The sequence below is a fragment of the Chiloscyllium plagiosum genome, chromosome 31 (genome assembly GCF_004010195.1).
Source record: "Chiloscyllium plagiosum isolate BGI_BamShark_2017 chromosome 31, ASM401019v2, whole genome shotgun sequence".
NCBI classification, from domain to species: domain Eukaryota; kingdom Metazoa; phylum Chordata; class Chondrichthyes; order Orectolobiformes; family Hemiscylliidae; genus Chiloscyllium; species Chiloscyllium plagiosum.
The window spans coordinates 5724507-5747468 of NC_057740.1; the positions used below are offsets into that span (position 1 = coordinate 5724507).

A 22962-nucleotide genomic window follows, 5' to 3' on the forward strand; every position below is an offset into this window, starting at 1 on the left:
CTCAGGCCTGTAAAGCCTCTCTCTTGGTTCGTCCCGGAGGTTGTACTCTTTGGAAGTCTGGAATAAAAACCTCTTACAGACAGTTTAGTTTAATTTTAGTCATCCCCTTTATTCACTAATACCATCACTGTTACAACATAACACTGATACCTATAAGCTAAACTAGCTAGGTTCTAATAACCTAGGAAAGTAAGGTACCAGCTCTTCAAGTGCCCCAGCAGGCTACTCCAATGTACTGATACAAAATGGCTTCCTTTATACAAAAGTTTTAAAAAAAACACTGCATATTCTTAATTAGATAGAGAACAATGAAATACAGGAATTCGTAAGGAAGAAAGGTTAATTGACAGGTCTGTGTACACTTGAGTGATCACTCCTACAGGCCTTGAGCTATCCATCAGGTTGGAAAAACAAATCTAGCCAAGTTAGGCCTCGGCTGGCTAGATAAGTTCCAATAAAAAAGTGCCAGTCTAAATTAAGATGTCATAAGGTAATCTTGCGTAGCTTGCATGTCTGATATCATTGTTTTACAAAATGGCTTCTTAGCAAGGAGGGAAAACCTTTGACCATAAAATGGCTTCCTGACAGATTGTGTCAAAATCTCTTCAATGTTAGCTGGGAACAGATTCCTGCTTTTTATCTTAAGCACGGAATCATTCTGTACCTGAGGTTGAAATGTTACCGCAAGGTTGTATTTAAAATGATTAATTAATCTCGAATTAAACATGCCTTCTTTTCAAGTTTGTGATTCAAATTCACATAAGATCTAACTAGTTAGAATTGACAGTGGGGCAATCATGGTCTGTAAAAACAGCAAGTAAGTTAAAGCTTTATCAATATTACCTTTTACAGAGTTTGCATTTCATAACCAGTAATGGCTGCTCAAAATTATCAAAAAGTCTCAAAATGCAATTAAATTCAATCCATAGCAACAGCACGAAGAGTTAATTTTCTACTGGCTCCAACAGCCTCAGCACTAAAATGGTCTCTCTCTCTCTCTCTCGTGTCCTTTTGAACTCTCAAGTCAGCAAAGATTTTTTTCTCTCTGTGTCTGCCCTGCTTGCAAGAGGTAATAAGAATCCATTATAATTGACAGCATCTAACTATTAATTACAAAGTTTTTGATAGTGCCGAGTTTCGTTTCAGAGTCAGAATCAAACACCGTCATTAATTTCACAAGGGAATGGCTGTGAATGTTATCACTTGGTGTCCTGTTCACACAGATTCACTGATGCTCTTAATTATCTTACAGCATCATGTTATCACTTGGTGAGCACAGGTGTCCCTATCTTCTGCATTCCTTAAGATCCCCCCTTTTTCTAAGCCTTCCTGCTGGTCTATTTTCTAGTGCAGTAAATGTGTTCTATAATTCAGCATTACACGTTAGTCTAAATGTTTAAAGACAAGTTTTAAGGCTATAGACTTTCTCATTCCCTCCTTTTGTCATTTCATGACAACTACTTGGCTCATACAAGTATAATTAGTCCATTCAGTCAACTTGTATTCTTAATAAGTCAAGTGTCTCCTCTGGCAAGTCATCATCTGGAAGAGACCAGTTTTAAGGCTTTCTCAAGTGAGTAACAGGAAAAATGGAAAAACGTAACATTTGGCTATGAAATGGATACCTGAGTTTTGGTTGCTGTTTTGACAACAATTCAAATTTAACCAATCAGTTTACATTATGCCCCAGGATACTAAAACCCAATCAAGTTTGAATTTATTGTTTTACCAATATCTAACCAATAAGAGAATCTGATGTTGGTGGAGGGAGGGTGAGAGAGTATAGAATGAGGACATTTTGAAAATTGGTCAGAGATCAACTGCCATAAAGAAAGAAACTGGAGAGCTAATTGCCCATCTTGTAATAAACATCAAGATGATGACCCAGGGAGAAGTCAGCAGAATCAGAAGGAAATTACAGATTCGGAAGACTGGAAAGAAGACATCATAAGAGACTGTATGGAATTGAAGCGATTAGGTTGTTGTAATGTTTAATAATTGTGTAAGTGGAGCAGCATTTTAATAGAGTTGGGGTCAGATATTAATTTTAAGAAAAAAGGGGCTCAGATTTGTTATTAGTTTCTGTTGGTGTTCATTGTCAGAGTTAGGAGAATAAATTGTTATTTTTCCTTTAAATAGTGAAAATCAAAGATTCTCTTTCACTCACTGACACTTTTATGAGGTGAGGCGAGCTTTTCTGGAGTATTAGTTTTAATTAACAGAGGGTTCAACCTCCACGTTATAACAGTTTGGGGACTCGTCACCTGGGATTTGGACAGGTTTAGACAGATCTGGATGGCTTTGGAAAGATTTGAACGGATTTAGGGTACAAAATGTCCCAGCAGAGTTAAACACGTTTAGCAATTAGTGTCCTAGATCTTTAAATAAAATTTAGGTGAGAAAAATCTGTTTAATTTCAGCTACTTGTAGTTGGTTAGATTAGTGTGAGAGAAATGGCACTTTCAGTAACTAAATGTTTTTTGGATATGGAAGAAGTGACTTTGGGAGTTTACAAAAGGTGAGCAAGGCAAAGCTGCTACAATTGGCAGACAAACTGGAGCTGGAATTGCCTGTGTCTCTGAAAAAAGATGAAATTATTATGGAAATAGCTGAACATTTAAATGTGCTGGAAAAGCCATTAGAATCTTTGGAAATGGCTAAAATTTAATTGCAGATGAAAGAGCTTGAGTTAGAGCAGAATCAAAGGACGAGAAGATTCTTAGCGGAACAAAGCGGAAGAAAGGGAGAGAGACAGAGGAGAAGCAAGACAGAGTTTGAACTGAAGAAGTTGTGAATTAGGCAGGAAATCAAGTTAACAGGATGGTGATGAAGGGAAAAGGTAAACGTGTACAAATGTGTCAAGACACAGCAACATTTCAATGAGAAAGCTATCAAAGTATTTTTTACTTCTTAGAAAAATTGGCTCTGTGGATGGAGTGGCCAGAGAACTTGTGGGTAATGCTAGTTCAAGCAAAGCTGGTAGGTGGGGCCAGTGAGGTGTTTGCAGCACTGTCAGATGAGGGTTAAGAGATTCTGGAGATGTCAAACAGGCTATTTTGAGTGTCTATGAATGGGTACCAGAAGTGTATATACAGCGTTTCAGAAACATAAAGGAGGAATCAGGTCAGACGTTAAGTTTGAAAGAATTAAACACAGCAAATTTGATAGATGGGTGTGGGCCTTAAAAAATAGACAAGGCTGAGGGGTGACCTCATGGAGGTTTGTAAAATCGTGGGGGTCATGAATAGGATGAATGGACAATTTTTTTCCCCTCGGTTGGGGGAGTCCAGAACTAGAGGAAATAAGTTTAGGGTGAGAGGGGAAAGATATAAAAGAGATCTAAGTTTTTCATGCAGAGGGTGGTATGTGTATAGAATGAGCTGCCAGAGGAAGTGGTGGAGGCTAGTACAATTGCAACATTTAGAAGGCATCTGGATGGTTATATGAATAGGAAGGGTGAATAGAGATATGGGCCAGGTGCTGGCAGGTGGGACTAGATTGGATTGGGATATTTGGTTGGCAGGATAATTTGGACCGAAGGGTCTGTTTCCATGCTGTTCATCTCTATAATTCTATGACATATTGGGCTCTAAGAGAGATTATTCTGCTGGAGGAGTTTAAAAACTGACTTCCAGAGATGATAAGTACTTATGTGGCTAACAGAAAGTTCAAAGAGTGAGACAAGATGCAGAGGCGGTAAATGAACACGCATTAGTGCATAAAGTGAAATTTTGCTTCCGACTAGAATTTAATCTGCGTCGGGAGATTTATCACTACAGAACAAAGAGCAGAGGGTGTGATGGATGCAGGTATAATTACAATGTTTAAAAGACACTTGGATATGTATATGAATAAGAAATGTTCGGAGGGATATGGAGCAACGTAGGCAGGTGGGACAAATTCAGTTTAGGATTATGGCCGGCATGGACTCGTTGGACCGTAGGGTCTGTCTCTGTGCTGTATGACTCCATGAGCTGGAGTTTGTTACTATCATAAAGTTCTGATTTATGATCAGAAAGTTAATGTTGAACACTTTTGTATCTGTCATTTGCAGACTAACACTCTCTTAACGCTTGATTGTGATGAGTTGCAGTTCACCCTCCCTTCCACCAGTGGGCCCCCTGCTCGGGAGGACCGGGCCTACGGCGGTGCCACGTGACGCAGCTGCGGTTGGTAAAAGGCCCGGAAGTTGCTAGAGCCGGTCCTTTTCTCATCCGCCCGTCCTGTGAGGCGGATAGAAGCCGGAGCCTGAGAAACAAGCAATCTAGCCCCATCCGGCAAAATGGTGAGTCGGCGGCGTCTCCACCGAGTGGGGGATGCGCGCCGGGCACTTCCATCGATATTTCCGCGCAGTATTGAGGCTGGATGGCTCCGTCCAGGCGCCGATATTGCCGCTTTTTCGCAGATGGAGGGGGAAGGGAGGGGGAGAGCCGTTAGTGGGCCCGACAATGGAGGGAGGGGGATGGGCTACGGGCCGCCCGCGGTGATGCGCAATCACAATGAAGCGGAATGGGGAAGGGGGGCAGGGTGATTGTCGCCGGGGACGTGGCTTCTTCCCCCCCCCCCACCCTGTCTGTCTGTCTGTCTGTCCATCACCCCCCGGGCGGGGGGGCCGGCCTCCTTCCTTCCTTCCTTTGCATTTTATTTGGCAGCGGCTTCAGCCTGACTCATCTCGCCCTGTTGGAGAAATGGGATTGATTGCGGCACACGGTGCATTAACGTGATCAGGTTTCCAAAGCGGCTTCTGTGTGTGTTTTTTTTTACACACGTGATGTGTCAGTTCGACCCCTGATACAGGGTATTGATCATAGTCCCTGATTTCTAAGGTCAATTATGGTATGTTTTGGCTTGAATTTTTTAGTCTTTTTTTTTTGCGTATGTTACTTTTTTTTTGCAATGTGGCCTCGGTTTGCATTACTGATTAACTGTGCTGCGTTATAAGTGGTTTAGAGCATTCTGTTCCCTCGTAGCTGCCTGTGTTTTTTTTCTGGTGGCGAAGGGAATAACAGTGGGCTAGTCCTGTTTTTTTTTGGTTCTATTTATGGAATGGGAAAGAGAGTCCAACACAGTTACCTTGGGTTCATATATGACGCAGTGGTTGAGCCAAATTTGTCAGGGCATACCAGTGGTTTACTGATCTGCCCTGACTTCATTTTTAGTCAGGGACTTGGCAGTTGTACTGATATTATATAATCACTTTCTAGGTGAACTTCACAGTAGACCAGATCCGTGCCATCATGGACAAGAAGTCCAACATCCGTAACATGTCTGTGATTGCGCATGTTGACCACGGCAAGTCCACTCTTACTGACTCTCTGGTGTCAAAAGCTGGGATTATTGCTTCTTCCCGTGCTGGTGAAACCAGGTTCACTGACACTCGCAAGGATGAACAAGAAAGATGCATCACCATTAAGTCAACGTGAGTGATTTAATATTTTTCATTTTTAATGAGCTGCACTTTGCTGGTTTTGGGTTCAAGTTAGAGGGTAAATATTTGCTGTAATACTGCAAGGAGATTCTAGAGACGAAAAACTGCAGATGCTGGAATCCAAAATAGACAGGCAGGAGGCTGGAAGAATACAGCAAGCCAGGCAGCATCAGGAGGTGGAGACGTTGACATTTCAGGTGTAACCCTTCTTCAAGACTGCAGGGCTTCAGCCTTTAAGAAGGTTTGCATCCCAAACATGGACTTCCCCACCACCTGATGCTGCATGACTTGCTGTATTCTTCCAGCCGCTTCCTAGTCTATCAAGGGATTCTACTGCTACATGCCAAAAGGTCTGGTGATGTGTGCATTGCTCTTAACATGATCATGGTCTCATCCTTTTATATGTATGTTTCTTTTCATGTGATCTTGCTGTACTAGAGTACCAATTCTAATAAAACTCTAGTGTTGTGTAATTGCTGCTTTCCTGTTATAAAGCTTGGTGCTAGCTCATTGCTTTAAGGAATAATGTCGTAATTTTGAATTTTTGTGCAGTGCCATCTCCCTGTTTTATGAGCTCAAGGAAGAAGATTTGGCTTTCATCAAACAGTGCAAGGATGGCAGTGGCTTCCTGATCAACCTGATCGACTCACCTGGGCATGTCGACTTTTCCTCTGAAGTAACAGCTGCTCTGCGTGTAACTGATGGCGCCCTTGTTGTGGTAGACTGCGTCTCTGGTAAGCGTCAATTATTCCTGTGGCCAACATTTTGCACAAAGACTTTGTTATGAAGTCACTCTCTATCGAGGTATATGGGGCGGTAAGGTGGCCCGGTGGTTAGCACTGCTGCCTCAGTGCCAGGGGCTCTGGTTCGATATCACCTTTGAGTGACTGCGTGGAGTTCGTATATTCTCCCATGTCTGCGTGAACTTCCTGTCCCAGTCCAAAGATGTGCAGGCTTGGTGAAAAGCCATGGAAAATTCATGGACCGAGGGTTGGGAGGTGGGTCTGAGTGGGATGCTGTTTGGGTGGTTTAGTAGACGGTGCTGAATGGCCTGCTTCCACACTGTTTGGATTCTAATCTATTCAATGCAAGCATGATATCAGGGAAACCAGCCTTAAAGTTCCTGAATTTCTTTCAATAATTTTTAAGAACTGTATAGCAGTGCATTTGTGGATAAGGATTTAGGCCAAGCGTTTGATTTTTCTGCTATAATTGTGATATGACATACTGGCTTCAGTTTTGAAACTCCGTTGAGAATTGTACATATAATCCCTCCATTCTGGTCTAGCTTTCTTGATGTGTCTAGGTGAAAATTGCTTCAATTATAAGTTTAACCTGATGATTGGAATTGTTGCTTATTTGCAGGGGTATGTGTGCAAACTGAAACTGTGCTGCGTCAGGCTATTGCTGAACGTATCAAACCTGTGCTGATGATGAACAAAATGGACCGTGCCTTGCTTGAACTGCAGCTTGATGTAGAGGAGCTATACCAGACCTTCCAGCGCATTGTGGAAAATGTCAATGTCATCATCTCTACCTACGGTGAAGATGAGAATGGTCCCATGGGAAACATCATGGTAAAGTGGAATTAAAAGGATTTCACAAGATTTTAATCAATCCATTTTGCTGTATTATAAAATGAGCTGTGCATGTCTAATACCAGTGAGTATTCAGTACAAAGAATTGTGGACACTGAAGGTCTGAAACACAAACTGAAAGAGTCATTGGCAGACCTGTTTCTCCAGCAGCATCTGTGGAGACAGAGCAGAGCTAACATTTTGAGTCCAGTGACACTTGCCTCCAAACTGATGAAAGTGTGATTCATTTTTCATTTCATCTGATACTATAGTTCAGTGTACTGGTCCCTGTTTTCTTGTGTTGTCCCCAGAATGTTAACTGACATTTTTCATTCTCCAACTTAATAGCCAATTCCCAGAATTGTATAAACTCTGAGGATTGTTCGTGCTCCCATGTGTAATTAGAGACAAAAAGATTGCAGATACTGGAGTCCAAGGTCAACAAGCAGGAGGCTGGAAGAACACAACAAGTCAGGCAGCATCAGGAGGTGGAAAAGTCAACATTTTGGGTGTAACCCTCCCTCAGCCTTGAAGGGTTACACCTGAAACATTGACTTCTCCACCTCCTGATGCTGTTTGGTTGTCTGTTCTTCCAGCCTCCTGCTTGTTTACCTGTGTGTAATTGGCTTCTGCCTGATTTTGTTCTAGAAGAACATTTTTATTTGCCTAATGTTTGTATTTGGATTTCAGATCTTTGATAGCTTGTATGGTTGAACCATGCCTTAAGTCTTCTACTCTCTGTCTTCTGTTTTCATGTTTCTGCTGGTCACTTTGGAAGTGAAGGAATGACATCACGAAGGGAGAAACCAAGTTAATGTCTCTGACTTTCCACATGCTGTCAGATTTGAACATTTCCTACTGAACATGCTGTTCGTGAAAGGATGTGACTCTAATCTGTCCAAATGTGCTGTTTCCAGCTAGTAAGGGGAAAATAAATTGAAACATGAGTCTGAGGGGTTCTGAAACCACTCTGCTGTTCAGAGTGGTGTCAGACTTTGATTTGTATGTATTACTTGCTGCTATTTAAGTTCACTTCATCTTCCAAAAATTACAGCTGCTTAACCAATTTCGATTTGTGGCTTTGGAGCTGGACATGGCTGGATTAAGGAATTTGCAAACCAGGCCATTTTTAAAACAAAAACCATCCATTCTTTGAGCTTCTGTTTAAGCGTGTCTATTTATAGACCACTACCCCTCCCCTCCTTTCCCCCCCCACCCCAAAAAAAAAACTTTCAAAGGAACACGGTCTGTCTATCTAGTTCAGATGTGAATGGCTCTGATGCATGACTAGTGACAGCACCAGCATCTTACCTAATCTGTGGATTGTGATTCATTATACTAAGTGCCACCAGGCCCACTGATTTTTCTTTCTCCTTTCCAGGTTGATCCAGTTTTTGGAACAGTTGGTTTTGGTTCTGGGCTCCATGGTTGGGCTTTCACCCTAAAGCAGTTTGCAGAAATGTACGTTGCCAAATTTTCTGCTAAGGGTGATACTGCCCTTTCTCCAGAAGACCGTGCCAAGAAAGTAGAGGATATGATGAAAAAACTTTGGGGTGACAGGTGAGTTGCTGATGCCCGGCTCATTTTCCTGTTCTAGAAACCAGTCCAAGTGCAGAAGTACTTGGCTCATTGTTCATGTAGAGAAGCATTTTTATAGGATAAAAGGAAGTAGTTTGGGTCATTGTCTACCTGTACATTCAGATTTTCTTGTGCCATTGAAGCACTGGGGACTCCTGTCCAACAGTTGTCCTCCAGGCCAGTGCCAAGTTATTCCTTTGCATGTAACGTGCCTCTACCTTGTCCAGCTTTTAAATGGTTGAGACTTGCTGTTTGTGACAAGCAATACGTCAAATACACTAGCAAACAGAAGGATTCTTGTAATTAATTTGCATTTACAACTTGAACATTCTTTGTTTCACATACTGTTGCCTTAGTTCAAAATGGCTGCTGATTTCTCCTAGTTGTTCTGCATTGGCTTTTGAAAACTCCTTAATTGTCCCTCGCAATTTCAGGTATTTTGATCCGGCTGCTGGTAAATTCAGCAAGTCTGCTACCAATGCTGATGGCAAGAAATTGCCCAGAACTTTCTGTCAGCTGGTCTTGGATCCCATCTTCAAGGTAAGATCATGAACTAATACGTGAGCAAATGTTATTGAGCTTGATGTGATGACCTTTCTGTAATTTCTTCACTTTGACCTGACTGTTCAGTGATGAAAAACAAATGTCTGAAGCTCAAGAACTTGTATATTTTAACTTAGAGTTTGATCTAAACAACAATTGCTTCTAAAAGTAAATGCTGTCACATAGTCCAATATATGGACTTAAGTTATTTCTTTGTAGAGTAATGTTTTTGGTTTTCTTCATAGGTCTTTGATGCAATTATGAATTTCAAGAAGGACGAAATAGAAAAATTGATTCAGAAGCTAGATATAAAGCTGGACAATGAAGATAAATCCAAAGAGAGCAAACCTTTGCTAAAGGTGAGTAGCTTTATGTTCTCAATAGCAAAAATATTGCCTATATTATCATGCTTTATTGCCCATATCAGGATTATGGTTCTGTTGACATACACTCCCCTCAATTCATTTTGATTTGTCATCTTTCTCACGAGTTAGTAGGACTAGTGTGCACTCTTCCTTGCTGCCATATTGAAGAGTTGTTAGACTATTTGGCCTATTTCAAGGATAATGCTCCAGGCCTTAATTTCTTAGTATTGACTCATTTCTCCTGTTGCAAACAATGCTGACTGTTACTTTACCCCTGCTTCTTGGCTGTGATCTTTATTTTTGAAAAATGTTTTCTTGTATGCAGGCTGTTATGCGTCGCTGGTTGCCTGCTGGTGATGCGTTGTTGCAGATGATCACCATACACCTTCCATCGCCTGTCACTGCTCAGAAATATCGTTGTGACCTTCTGTATGAGGGACCTCCTGATGATGAAGCTGCCATGGGTATGTTAAAAATATACTTAGACCAACTATCCAGAAGATACTTTACTCAAATCTGCCAAGCATGTCATGACACATCTGGGGTGTTTTGAGAATTGAAGCTGAACTTCGTGGCCCAGATTTAGGGGTGCTACCACTTTACCATGAGTTCGTTCTTCAACGTATATTAGCTGAGTACCATTTCTTTTGTATGTATCCCTTCACTCTCCAAACAATGAATTATCACTACAAGAGCAAAATATTCTGGTTTTGTTTCTCTAGTGGCATTTGGCAACCTAACAGATGTGGCCGAACAAGCAACATTTCTTATTCTTGTAGCAACTTCCTTAATATGCGAATCCTCTGACACATTTCACTGTGAGCCACTTTATCCCAAATCCACTCCAATGCAAGCCAGACACATTCCTGACATTTGTCAGGAAAAACCCCTCTGTCCTTTTAAGACCATTGTCCTAATCACATGTCCATCTTTGCAACACTGTACTAAATCTGCTCCTTTACTCAGATTATTTTAGGCACCTGTTGACAGTGCTGACTGATATTATTGAAGCCTGCAGCATTTGTTGCTGTCCTCCATCTTGATGAGACTACAGTTGTCTACTTGCATTAATTGTAGTTGGAAGATAACTTATACTCTCTCTGACCTTTTGAGATAAACCAAATTGATCTTTGTGTTAAAGCTACTTCCAGCTTATCCTTTCTATCCTTCTGGCCTCTTGCATTTTTGATTTTTAATTATTGCATTGTTTTATGTCACCTGTAAACTTGGTGTTGGTGTTCAAACTTTGTTTCAGGTTCCACTTCAGAACTGTTTGTATTACTGCACTGGAGTTAAGTAGAATAGGAGCAGAAGGGCGGCACGGTGGCACAGTGGTTAGCACTGCAGCCTCACAGCGCCAGAGACCCGGGTTCAATTCCTGCCTGAGGCGACTGACTGTGTGGAGTTTGCACATTCTTCCCGTGTTTGCGTGGGTTTCCTCTGGGTACTCCGGTTTCCTCCCACAGTCCAAAGATGTGCAGGTCAGGTGAATTGGCCATGCTAAATTGCCCGTAGTGTTAGGTAAGGGGTAAATGTAGGGGTATGGGTAGGTTGCGTTTCGGCGGGGCGGTGTGGACTTGTTGGGCCGAAGGGCCTGTTTCCACACTGTAAGTAATCTAATCTAAACTAAAGATGCTGTCTAATTCTGGACTGAGCCACAGAAGAAGCATCCTTTCCATGGCCACCTTTTTCAATTTGATTGCCCCTCAGTCTTTAAAACTTCAGTGGAAATGAGCTGAGTCTAGGACCGAGTCTACATAGTTCTTCTGGAACGAGGCTAGGGAAATGAATCAAGTTAGCAGAGAAGTCCTGAAAGAGACACTTGTAGTATTCCAAAATTACTGAATCAAATGACGAAAGGTGGTGAGGAAATTAATATTAATCATCACTGGAGGATAGATGTCAGGGAATCTAATGGGGGTGCTAACAATTGTTTTTCCAGTTTGTATGCAGATCTGAAGTCTTTTGTCACAATATTTTTGAATGTTTTTGCTTTTCTATTTTGTTAATGGATTGTCTTTTAACTATTGAACAAATGCCATCCTTGATTTAACAGTTTACATCAACATGTACCTTGTTTTTGTTTTTTAATGTCTCACACCCCTCAACATTCAGGAACCATGTCTCCATAATGACTATCAGATCATGGCTATTGAAATATCAGTTTATTACTTGATGAGTTCTATATGTTCAGATACAGGATCTTCAGTTTTGTTATTGTAATCTCCAGTCTTGATTTGGTTTATTCCTGGATTATTATCCAGATTAGATCTCTCAGAATGGAGGGAGAACTAGCTACTTGAATACAGAACTGGCTCGAAGGTAGAAGACCAGGAGGGTAGTGGTGGAGGGTTGCTTTTCAGACTGGAGACCTGTGACCAGTGGTGTGCGGCAAGGATTAATGCTAGGTCCACTGCTTTGCATTACTGATTTGGATGTGGATGTGGGAATGATTGGTAAGTTTGCAGATGACACCAAAATTAGAGGTGCGGTGGATTGTGAAGGTTTCCTCAGTACAATGGAATCTTGGTCAGGTGGGCCTAGGAGTGACAGGTGGAGTTTAGTTTAAAACGTGAGGTGCTGCATTTTGAAAAGGCACATCAGGAGAGGGTTTGTACACTTGATTGTAAGGTCCTGAGTGTTGCTGAATAAAGATCTTGGAGTGCAGGTTCATATGTCCTTGAAAGTGGAGTCTCGGGTAGACAGGATAGCAAAAAAGTCTAGATTAGAGTGGTGCTGGAAAAGCACAGCAGGTCAGGCAGCATCCGAGGAGCAGGAAAATCGTTTCTGGCAAAAGTCCTTCATCAGGAATAGAGGCAGGGTGCCTGCAGAGTGGATCTCTTTTGCCCGAAACGTCAATTTTCCTGCTCTTTGGATGCTGCCTGACCTGTGCTTTTCCAGCACCACGCTAATCTAGACTTCTGGTTTCCGGCGTCTGCAGTCCTTGTTTTTACCTAGGATAGTGAAGGAGGCATTTGGTATGCCTGTCTTTATTGGTTGAGTATAGGAGTTGGAAGGCTATGTTGTGGCTGTATAGGACATTGGTTAGGCTACTTTTGGAATATTGTGTGCAATTCTGGTCTTCCTGTTGGAGATGAAAGATGTTGTGAAACTTTTTTCTGAACCATTTCAAGGATATTGCCAGGTTTGGACCTATAAGGCGAGGCTGATAGACTGGGGCTATTTTTTCTAAATATTGGAGGCCGAGGGGTGAGCTTCATCGAGGTTTATAAAATCATGAGTGGCAAGGATAGGGTAAATAGACTGGTCTTTTCCATGGGATGAGGGGGTATCCAGAACTAGATAGTATAGGTTCATGGTGAGCTGGGAATGATTTAAAAGGGGCAGCATTTTCATGCAGAGGGTAGTGCATGTATGGAATCAGCTGCCAAAGGAAGTCATGGGGATGGGTACAATTACAGCATTTAAAAGGCATCTGGATTGGCATTTGAAAAGGGGGGCTTTAGAGGGATATAGGCCAAGTGCTGGCAAACAAGACTAGATATAGTTAGAATATCTGGTTGGCATGTGCTGCATATCTCTGACTTAACAGAGATGCAAATACTGGGAGTTATGTGGTTGACGCCAGCAAGTGTAGACCATTCTAACAGTGCTCGCTGCCAGTATCTTAGAGTATGGTAGTAGCCTATACTCTGGAATCCACTTCTCCCAAATTGGTTTTTAGGCCACACATTCATCTCTCCTTTTATGAAAGGATGTTCACAAGGAAATTTGAATGTGGCTGAGGTAATATTCTCAATTATAATATTCTTGAGGACCTACCATTCAATTTGGTGCCTAGTTCTTCATGCACTATGCAAAACCTCTCTCTTAGCTTCACCTATGATTTTGGTACCAAGTTCCCTTTAAGCTGCATGTTTGTGTCCAAGCTTCTCTATTCTGTATCAACCTTTTGGGGCCCACCTAGCTGGAAAGAAAACTAAAGGGAATGCTGGTTGCTACATTTGTGGCCCAGACCATTGCATCCCCTGATCTCCTTTCCAGCCTGAGCATTTGACACTGGACAGGCATGATTGGGATATTATCTCTTTGCAATCCCCTTGCAATACTATACCCTACTACTATATTCTCTCTTGTGCCCCCAGTTGAATGACTTCCTGTCCTATCGTACCATGCTAAACTCCCAGGTCATTTCCTCTGCCCTGAAGCTCTTCCCACCTATCCACTCCACTCCACTCCCCCGACCTATCACCATTAATCCAGAATCTGGTTTCCAGCATCTGAAGTCATTTGTTTTTACCTATTCATCCATGCAACCTCTTCTCTATCCTTACCTACCTTGCACTCTCAGTAATGCCCTCTCTCACTGACCACTTAACCTAGAGTCTGTTGTATAGCACAGAAACAAATCCTTTTTGTCCCACTCATCCATGTTGAACAGATATCCTAAACTGATCTAGTCCCATTTTCTAGCATTTTACCCATATTTCTCTAAAGCCGCCTTATTAATGTACCCATTACTCAGCCTTTTATAAACCTTCTGTAGGGTCACCGCTCAATCTTCAATTCTGACAATGTTCTTTAAATCTTTTCTGAGCCCTCAAATTGAACAACATGTTCCCTTTAGCAGGGATACCAGAATTGAATGGAGTATTGTAGAAGTGGCCTAACCAATGTCTTGTACAGCCATGAAATGATGTTCCAACTCCCATTCAATGCACTGCTTATTGAAGACAAGCATGCCAAATGTTGCCATCACCCTTTCTACCACTCCAGTTTAAAGGAACTATGCAACTGCACTCCTAGGTCTCTCTGTTTGGCACTTCTCCCCAGGGCTGTACCGTTAAATATATATGACCTGCCTTGGTTTGCCTTCCTAAAATGCGAACTTCACATTTATTTAAATTCCATCTATCACTCCTCTGCCCAGTTGCCTATCTGATCAAGATCCTCTTGTACTTTTGAGGTGACCTCCTTCACTGTCCATTACACCACCTATTTGACATCTGCAACTTAGTAACCATACTTCCTATATTAGGGGAAAGGACGGAAGATGCTAAAGGTCAGTTAGAAAGTGTGGCACTCCTACTTCAAGGACTATAGTTTCCCCTCAGGTGGTCAAAATGTCCTCCAGCACATCACCTTGACTTCCTGCAGCTCTGCTCCTGAACCCCACCCCACAAACTGCAACAAGGACTCAACACCCCTGGTCCTCACCTTCTACCCCACCAATCTCCGGATACAACCAATCATTCTGACATTTTCGCTACCTACAGACAGACCTCACCACCAGAATTTTATTTCCCTCCCCACCCCTATCAGCTTTCTGCAGACACCATTCCCTCTGTGACTGCCTTGTTGGGTTCATACCCACCACCAACCCACCATTCACTCCTAGCACCTTCCCTTGCCACCACCTGTGGTGTAAAACCTGTACCCACACCTCTTCCCCTCACTTCCATCCAAGGCCCCGAAGGCTACTTCCACATCCAACAGATTTTCCTGCATCTCGTCCACCATCTGTTGCTCTTGATGTGGTCCCCTCTGTATTGGGGAGACAGGATGCCAACTTGCAGAACATTTCAGAGAATATCTCTGGGACACGCACCAATCAACCCCACCGCCCTATGGCTGAACACTAACTCTCGCTCCCACTCCACCAAGCACATGAAAGACCTGGGCGTCCTCCACTGTCCTAGCCACCTGATGTCTGGTGAAAGAACACTTCACCTCCTGCCTTGGGACACCAAACAAAGGATCAATGTTTATTTCACCAGTTTCCTCATTGCCCCTCCCCCCACCTTATCACAGATCTAACCCTCCAACTCCACATTGCCCTCTTGAACTATCCTACCTGCCAATCTTCCTTCCTTCCTTCCCACCTGTCCACTCTACCCTCCACTCCAACGTATCACCATCACCCCCACCTTCTACCTATTGCATTTCTGGCTACCTTGCCCCAGCCCCACTCTTCTCTTTTCTCCCCTCCCCCATTTTTCTCTTGGGGCCCCCTCCTCCCATTCCTGATGAAGAGTTTATGTTCGAAATGTCAACTCTCCTTTGATGCTTTTTCAGCACCACACTTTTTGACTGAAATTTCTATATTCACAACCAAGTCATTTATGTAATTGGCAAAAAAAAGTGGACGCAGTACTGATCCTTGTGACGCAGTACTGAACATGTGTAAATCCTGTTCCTCAAAATCCCCTCCAACAACTTAATATCACTGGCCTGTCATTCCCTGACTTTTGCACGCCATCTTTCTTAAGTAATGGCACCACATTAGTCAACCACCAGTCTTCTGGCATCTCACCCGTGACTATTGATGCAAATATCTCAACAAAGGATCCAGCAATCTTTTCTAGTTTCCACAAAGCTGTGGGGTACACCCGATCCGGTCCCATTTCAAGATGTTCCCTACCTCCTCTTATAAAATATTGACACATTTCATGGTATCACTGTTTATTTGCTGAAGTTCTCAAATTTCTATGACCTCCACAATCCATGCTGACTCAATATGTTTAGTATCTCACTCACCACCTATGGTTCCATATGTAGGTAGCCTTGTTAATCTTTGAGGAGCTCTGAAGGAGACTTTAAGTGGTGTGACTGCGTCCTGATGAAAAGAATTCCAGATAACGTCTTGTCCCCTCCCAGATGTGTCATGTCAATAGTTCAGCAACCTGTTCAACCTCTGCTAAAGCTCCTCAAACTTTGATTCAGAGCAAACAAGTGCTCAGTAAACAATGGTATTCAAGAGCTCCCACATGCTATACCTTTGATTAAATGATCTGAACTGACAATTCTATTGCTCACTCCCTTGCTCTGTCTTTATAAATTGTAACAACGTTTTGTTATATACTCCAACTTGTATATTATCTTGCAATTAAGAATTCAAAAGACCACCTACTACCTCTACACACCTTTTGTCACATTGTTCATGCTTAACTTAGTTTGCATTTTTGCATTTAGACACCTAACTATCTGGCCAAGGGGGACTTGAATTTTTTCTTGGTTGTTAGGGAGCTTAGTGTGAAGAAATAACTTAAAATTTTGGTTTTATAAGGCATCAAGAACTGTGACGCAAAAGGCCCTCTGATGATGTACATCTCCAAGATGGTGCCCACAACTGACAAGGGCAGGTTCTACGCCTTTGGCCGTGTCTTCTCCGGTGTTGTTTCCACTGGTCTTAAGGTCCGAATTATGGGACCAAATTACACTCCAGGCAAGAAGGAAGACCTTTACCTGAAGCCTATTCAAAGGTTGGTGTTGTGGTGTAGATGTCTTCCTTTATTTAAAACCTTGTAATTTCAGTAGAATTTACAATTGTCAGTTTTAATATTTGCCAGGCTAAAATGCAGTTTTTATTTTAGTGGCAGAATGATCCAGTTAGCGTCTTGAGTGTCTGCCAGACAGTGTATTAAATGTTTAAATGCCTGTCTGCCTGCCCTCTTGAAATATTACATAGCAGCTAAAAGTGAATAAATAATACTGAAATTTCTTTTGTGTAGTTATTCCTGAAGCTATAACTTGTTGAATTCTTCCTATCTATTACTGAACAGATTTTTATTTTAATTTGCAGAACAATTCTGATGATGGGCCGTTATGTGGAGCCTATTGAAGATGTGCCTTGTGGAAACATCGTTGGGCTTGTTGGTGTTGATCAGTATCTCGTGAAGACTGGTACCATTACCACTTACGACCAGGCTCACAACCTGAGAGTGATGAAGTTCAGCGTCAGCCCTGTTGTGCGTGTTGCTGTTGAAGCCAAAAATCCAGCTGATCTGCCAAAATTGGTTGAAGGACTGAAGCGTCTCGCTAAGTCTGACCCCATGGTGCAGGTAGATTGTTTTGTTGCTTATTAAATTGGGTTAGTGGGGTAAGAATGAATCACCTCATTGCTAAATCTCCCTTGCCTCTTTATTTTAGTGTATCATTGAGGAATCTGGTGAACACATCATTGCTGGTGCTGGTGAGCTGCATTTGGAAATCTGCCTGAAAGATCTTGAAGAGGACCATGCTTGTATTCCCATTAAGGTAAGACTCTTGGAAGATAGCGGAAGGTTGATTCCACTAATGTGAATCTGCAAATAATCGGTGTTCTTATTTTTGTGCAGAAATCTGACCCAGTTGTGTCTTACCGTGAGACTGTTAGTGAGGAATCCAACGTAACGTGCTTGTCAAAGTCTCCCAACAAGCACAACAGGCTGTACATGAAAGCTAGACCAATGCCGGAGGGCCTTCCAGAAGACATTGACAAGGGTGATGTTACTGCCCGTCAAGAGCTCAAACAGCGAGCCAGATATCTTGCTGAAAAGTATGAATGGGACGTCACGGAAGCTCGTAAAATATGGTGCTTTGGACCTGATGGCACAGGCCCCAATATGTTGATTGATGTGACTAAAGGAGTCCAGTATCTCAACGAAATCAAGGACAGTGTCGTTGCTGGATTTCAGTGGGCAACCAAAGAGGTGAGGTTTTCTGTGTAAAATAAGTGCTGCTAGATTTTTCATCTCCAGTAGTCATTTGGACACCAGCCAATTACATAGTATGGTATTTGTAGTGATTAATGTGGACCTGTTTAAATAGCTGATATAACTTCTGTGAAACTGACTTAATTTTAAAGGAAAGTTTAATGTTTTAAAAATGTGTCAAAGTTATCCTGTTGTGTAACTTGCTTGCTCCAAACAAAGGGTAATATCTTCCACTTTTTTTTTTCAGGGTGCTCTGTGTGATGAGAACATGCGTGGGGTGCGATTTGACATTCATGATGTAACCCTGCATGCTGATGCTATTCACCGTGGTGGTGGTCAGATCATTCCCACTGCAAGAAGATGTCTGTATGCCTGTGTGCTGACTGCCCAGCCGAGACTTATGGAACCTGTCTACCTGGTTGAGATTCAGGTATTGGGTGCTTTCAATTTTACCATTGGATTATCCCAATCTCCTGAAATGGGTTTTATAAATTCACACGTTACCTGATTTTTAACGGCAGTCTATGGGATTACATATTTTCCACTGGTTTTTCGTTTCCTATTCGAAATGGATCCTCTGAACTGATCATCTTTTGAGGAACAATCAAATTCTGGGCCTCCAGGTGGCATTCTGCTACACAAGCAAATATTGAATGCTGGCTTCGCAACGGAATTATTGATGGATTTTCTGATTCCTCTTGTGACACCATTTAAAATCAGCTATTTTATGGTTTCATAGAACAGCCACACTTCAATTTCTAAAAATGTGATTATCAAGACGTGCAAGTTATTGTCATTGTCACTTTCTTCAACACTGGGTTAACAATGAACAGAATAATTTGGAGTCATGTTTCTTTGAATTACAGTGCCCGGAGCAAGTGGTTGGTGGGATCTATGGTGTACTGAATAGGAAACGTGGTCACGTGTTTGAAGAATCCCATGTTGCAGGCACACCCATGTTTGTTGTCAAGGCTTACCTACCTGTAAATGAATCATTTGGTAAGTAGCTTGGTGTTGTCTTGTGAAATTTTGAAGTGATTTTTGTTTGGTGTAAAAAGCATGTGTAATTATCTACATGATTTTTCAGTTCCATTTTCTATGCTGTGCCCTGTACACCAAAGCTGGCTAAAGGAAATTGGGTTTTGTCCTAATGATCTGCCAGTTTTAAGCTATTAATACAGTCTAAAATCAGGGAGTACTTGAGTGCTTGGTTTGTGCTTTTAAGCAGGCATACGTGGTAAGTTGGTTTGGTCTAAACTTGTCTTCAGTGCTTTAGGTGCATTGATCCTTGCTCTGCTTTTCTAAAGGCCCTGTTTTTATTGCACAGGTTGGTTTATAATTTTGACTATAATATGGTGACACCAATGAGGGGTAAATCCAAGGATATATATCCAATCATGAGGATAAACACATGAACAGAGGGGAAAAGGTTATCTTATTAGTAAGAAACTATTCAGTAGCAAGAAGTAGTGTAGAGTTTGAAGGTGTAGAATCTGCGGGCTCCTAGTAGTCAGGATGTGGGCAAGAAAATAAATCTGTGCCTTCCTTGCATGTTTTTTCTATTACAGTAATAGTGTGGGGGCCTTAAGTATTCCAGCTGGACTTGGAAAATCAGGTGGTTGTTAGATCAGCCAGTTAGAATTAGATCTAAAAGGGGGCGGTAATCATGGCTGGCAAAGGAAGTAAGGGATGATGTAAAAGCAAAAGAAAGCATTAAAAGTAGGTGAAGATTAGGATCTTTTTAAAATCCAGAGGATAACCTAGAAAAAGACATGCAGGGAAAAGTTAAGCTAGTAATATAAAAGATTTAGATTAATTAGATTCTCTACAGTGTGGAAACAGGTCCTTCAGGCCAACAAGTCCACACTGGCCCTCCGAAGAGTAACCCACTCAGACCGACTTCCCACTGCTTAATGTGCCGAATACTATGGGCAATTGACCATGGCCAATTCACTTAACTTGCACATCTTCTCCTGTGGGAGGAAACTGGAGCACCTGGAGGAAACCCACGCAGACACCGGGAGAATGTGCAAACTCCACACACCATTGCCAAGGCTGGAGTTGAACCCTGGTGCTGTGAGGCAACAGTGCTAACCACTGTGCTGTCCTTGTCAGAGATTGCAAGAGGTTTTTAGATATTTAAAGGAAACAGGCAAGAATGGACGTTGGACCGTTGGAAAATGAGGCTGGATAAATAGTAATCGGGACCAAAAATGTGAACCGAGATTTTGCATCAGTTTTCAGGGGAAAGACCCCATAACAGAACTTCAGGAAAGTAAGGGAACACAAGTGTAGTGACCATCAGTAAGGAGAAGATGCTTGGAAAACTGAAGATCTTGGTGGGTAAATCACTCTAGACTAGATGGACTATACCCCAGGGTTCTGAAAGAGCTAGCTGAGAACATTGTACAGGCATTGGTACTGATCCTTTCAGGAATCAAGTCAGGGAGTTTTCCAATGGAATGGAAAATTGTTAACGTAACACCCCTGTTTAAGAGGGAGGCAGAATTCAGGAAACTATGGGCTGATCAGCCTGACCTATGTATGTGGAAAGATTTTAGAGTCCATTATTAACAATAACAGGACTGAGGCAGCACAACTTCCTCAAGAGGTCATTCCTGACAGATCCATTTCCAATTCATTTGAAGGGGTAACAAGCAAGGTAGACAAAGGAAGGTTGGTGGACATGATCTATTTGGGTTTCCAAAAGGGCTTTGCCTCTAACATTATGGGCTGTTATCTTTGAGGCCACTTGGCCAATGTACTGGCCTGTAAAGAGGTTTGGCTGCCTCTAAGAAGGCAAACAGTAGGAATAAAGGGATCTTTTTCAGCATGGGAGTTAGTGACAAAGTTCTACAGGGATCAGTGTCAGGACCACATTATATCTTAATGATCTGGATGAAGGAACTGAGGACATTGTTGCTAAATTTATACATGAGACTTGAAATAGGTGGAGGTTCAGGTAGTGGAGAGGAAGGAGGGAGGCTGCAGAAAGAAGTGGCAAAGTAAGAGGCTATGCACTTTGGAGGAAAAGGAGGTATAGATAACTTTCTAAATGGGGAAAGGCTTTGGCAATCTGAAGCACAAAGGGACTTGGGTGTCCTGCACCAGGGCTCGTTTAAGGTTAACATGAAGGTTTCATCAGTGGTTAGGCAATCTATGCATTTTTAGCAGTCATTTTTGATGAGGCTAGAATGCAAGAGTAGAGATGTACTTCTACCACTGTATTAAGCTCTAGTCAGACCACATTTGGAATATTCTAAGTGGTTTTGAGCCCTTATCTAAGGAAGGATAAACTGGTATTGGAAAAGTCCAAAGGAGGCTTATAAGGATCCTGGGCATGAAGGCTTGTAGTAGGAGTGGTGGTTGAGGACTCTGGGTCAGAACTCACTTTAGATGGGTGGGGCGGAAGTTACAGAAAACTGAGATGCCTGAATGGAGTGGATGTGGAAAAGATGTTTCCACTAATAGGAAATTCGAGACCTGAGCACTGCTTCAGATGGGGTGTCCTGTCTGGAATTGAGGAATTTCTTCAGCCAGAGGGTAGTTAATTTGTGGAACTATTGGCCATAATTAAATGGCAGAGAAGACTCAGCGGGCTGAATGGTCTGGTCTAGTTCTATTTCTATATTTTATGGTCTTATGAAAGACAGGACAGGTTATCAAGCATTGTGCTTTTTTTTTCTAAACAGGTTTCACAGCTGACCTGAGGTCTAATACAGGTGGCCAGGCTTTCCCACAATGTGTTTTTGACCACTGGCAGATCCTACCTGGTGACCCGATGGATTCAGCCTCCCGCCCGTTTCAAATTGTGGCTGAAACCCGTAAGCGCAAGGGCCTGAAAGAGGGCATCCCAGCTCTGGACAACTTCCTGGACAAGTTGTAATGTTTAACAGCACATCATTGGAAATCTGATCAACACACCATTGGCTGGCTCTTCGAACTAATTAGTGAATTATAACATTGCCAGATTAGACATGGTGGTGTATTGTATTGTATTCTTGCAATGAGGTTCACTGCAAAAAGAATGGACATCGTAGTGGCATAAATTAAAAAGAATGTTTACCTCTTATTTGGATTCTTCTTTATTGCGTTGCTGCGTCAGAAACCATCTTGTGCCATGCTAGCTTTATACACATTCATTCACTTACTTTTAATTAGTAACTCTTGTCGCCTGGCCTGATATTTATTGCCATTGCCAGTACTTAAAAGATTAGGCATATTGTGCTTTTGAAGTTGGGGTTTTCCAATTCTGGGTTTTCATTTCTGAAAACAAAACTTGATGCACAGCAAGTTGTACAGCAGTGGACTTTGCAGAAAGTTGGTGAGAATTACCTCCAGTCTACAGACTGGAGGCTAATGGGAGTTTGAGCACCTTGGAAATGAGTTTGATCGTCATTTAACATTGTGAACGATGAAAATGCAATAGATTGTATTGGTGGTATATAAACAATAAACTTTGATATAATTGCAGTTGTGCTCCTTGTTGGTTTTGCCTGCACCTTCTTGTCTGCTTTGGCGGTGATTGTTATGATTTGCTGTTTGGGATTATGGAATAATTCAAAAACATCTGACTGATGTGCCCAAAGATTCTTTCAATGTGTTAGAACAAAGCTCATTTGTTAGTAGATTGTTCAGAATTTTCAGAAATCTGGTATTAGGATTAATTTTTAGTTCTGCAACATTTGTGTTTACAAAACTACAAATAATGGCCCTCTGTCCTCCTCTTCCTAGCTCCAAATTTGTGGTTTAGTTTGGGAAACATTGGTCTTGGAAAATTTTGCTTTTTTCTTCTCCCAGCCCTCTTGTTTTGAGTTAACTATCTTGTCTAATCTTACCACCTGCACCATGTACTTGTTGACAGAAATTCTCAGCTCAGCATCCTGCAAATGCATTCCCTGTTGTCTTTAGCTGTGCATTCTGTCTTTGATCCTTCTATCAACTTGAGAACAGTTGCAGAAGGAAGTGTTTAATGTCTGAATGTAGTATTCTTATAAAAGCAGTTGGGAATTACAAAACCTTGGGTTGAAAAATAA

At 42.0% G+C, this 22962-nt stretch overlaps 1 protein-coding gene across 1 annotated transcript; it reads left to right on the forward strand.

Annotated features, from left to right (window-relative positions):
- Positions 1-4174: 4174 nt before the first annotated feature.
- On the forward strand, positions 4175-21998 carry LOC122565177 (elongation factor 2). The gene is made up of 15 exons (XM_043720880.1): positions 4175-4285; positions 5205-5419; positions 5981-6162; positions 6794-7005; positions 8387-8565; positions 9018-9123; positions 9372-9485; positions 9817-9955; positions 16519-16714; positions 17035-17293; positions 17382-17489; positions 17570-17923; positions 18174-18356; positions 18793-18925; positions 21619-21998. The coding sequence occupies exons 1-15, from the start codon at positions 4283-4285 to the stop codon at positions 21810-21812; spliced, it is 2577 nt and encodes an 858-aa protein (XP_043576815.1). The 5' UTR covers positions 4175-4282; the 3' UTR covers positions 21813-21998.
- Positions 21999-22962: the final 964 nt, after the last annotated feature.

What these genes read in the sequence shown, in the direction of transcription:
- LOC122565177 (XM_043720880.1), top strand. An exon ending in TGATGATGAAGCTGCCATGG is followed by an intron (nt 9,956 to 16,518) that starts GTATGTTAAAAA and finishes TGGTTTTATAAG; the next exon opens with GCATCAAGAACTGTGACGCA. An exon ending in TACCTGAAGCCTATTCAAAG is followed by an intron (nt 16,715 to 17,034) that starts GTTGGTGTTGTG and finishes TTTAATTTGCAG; the next exon opens with AACAATTCTGATGATGGGCC.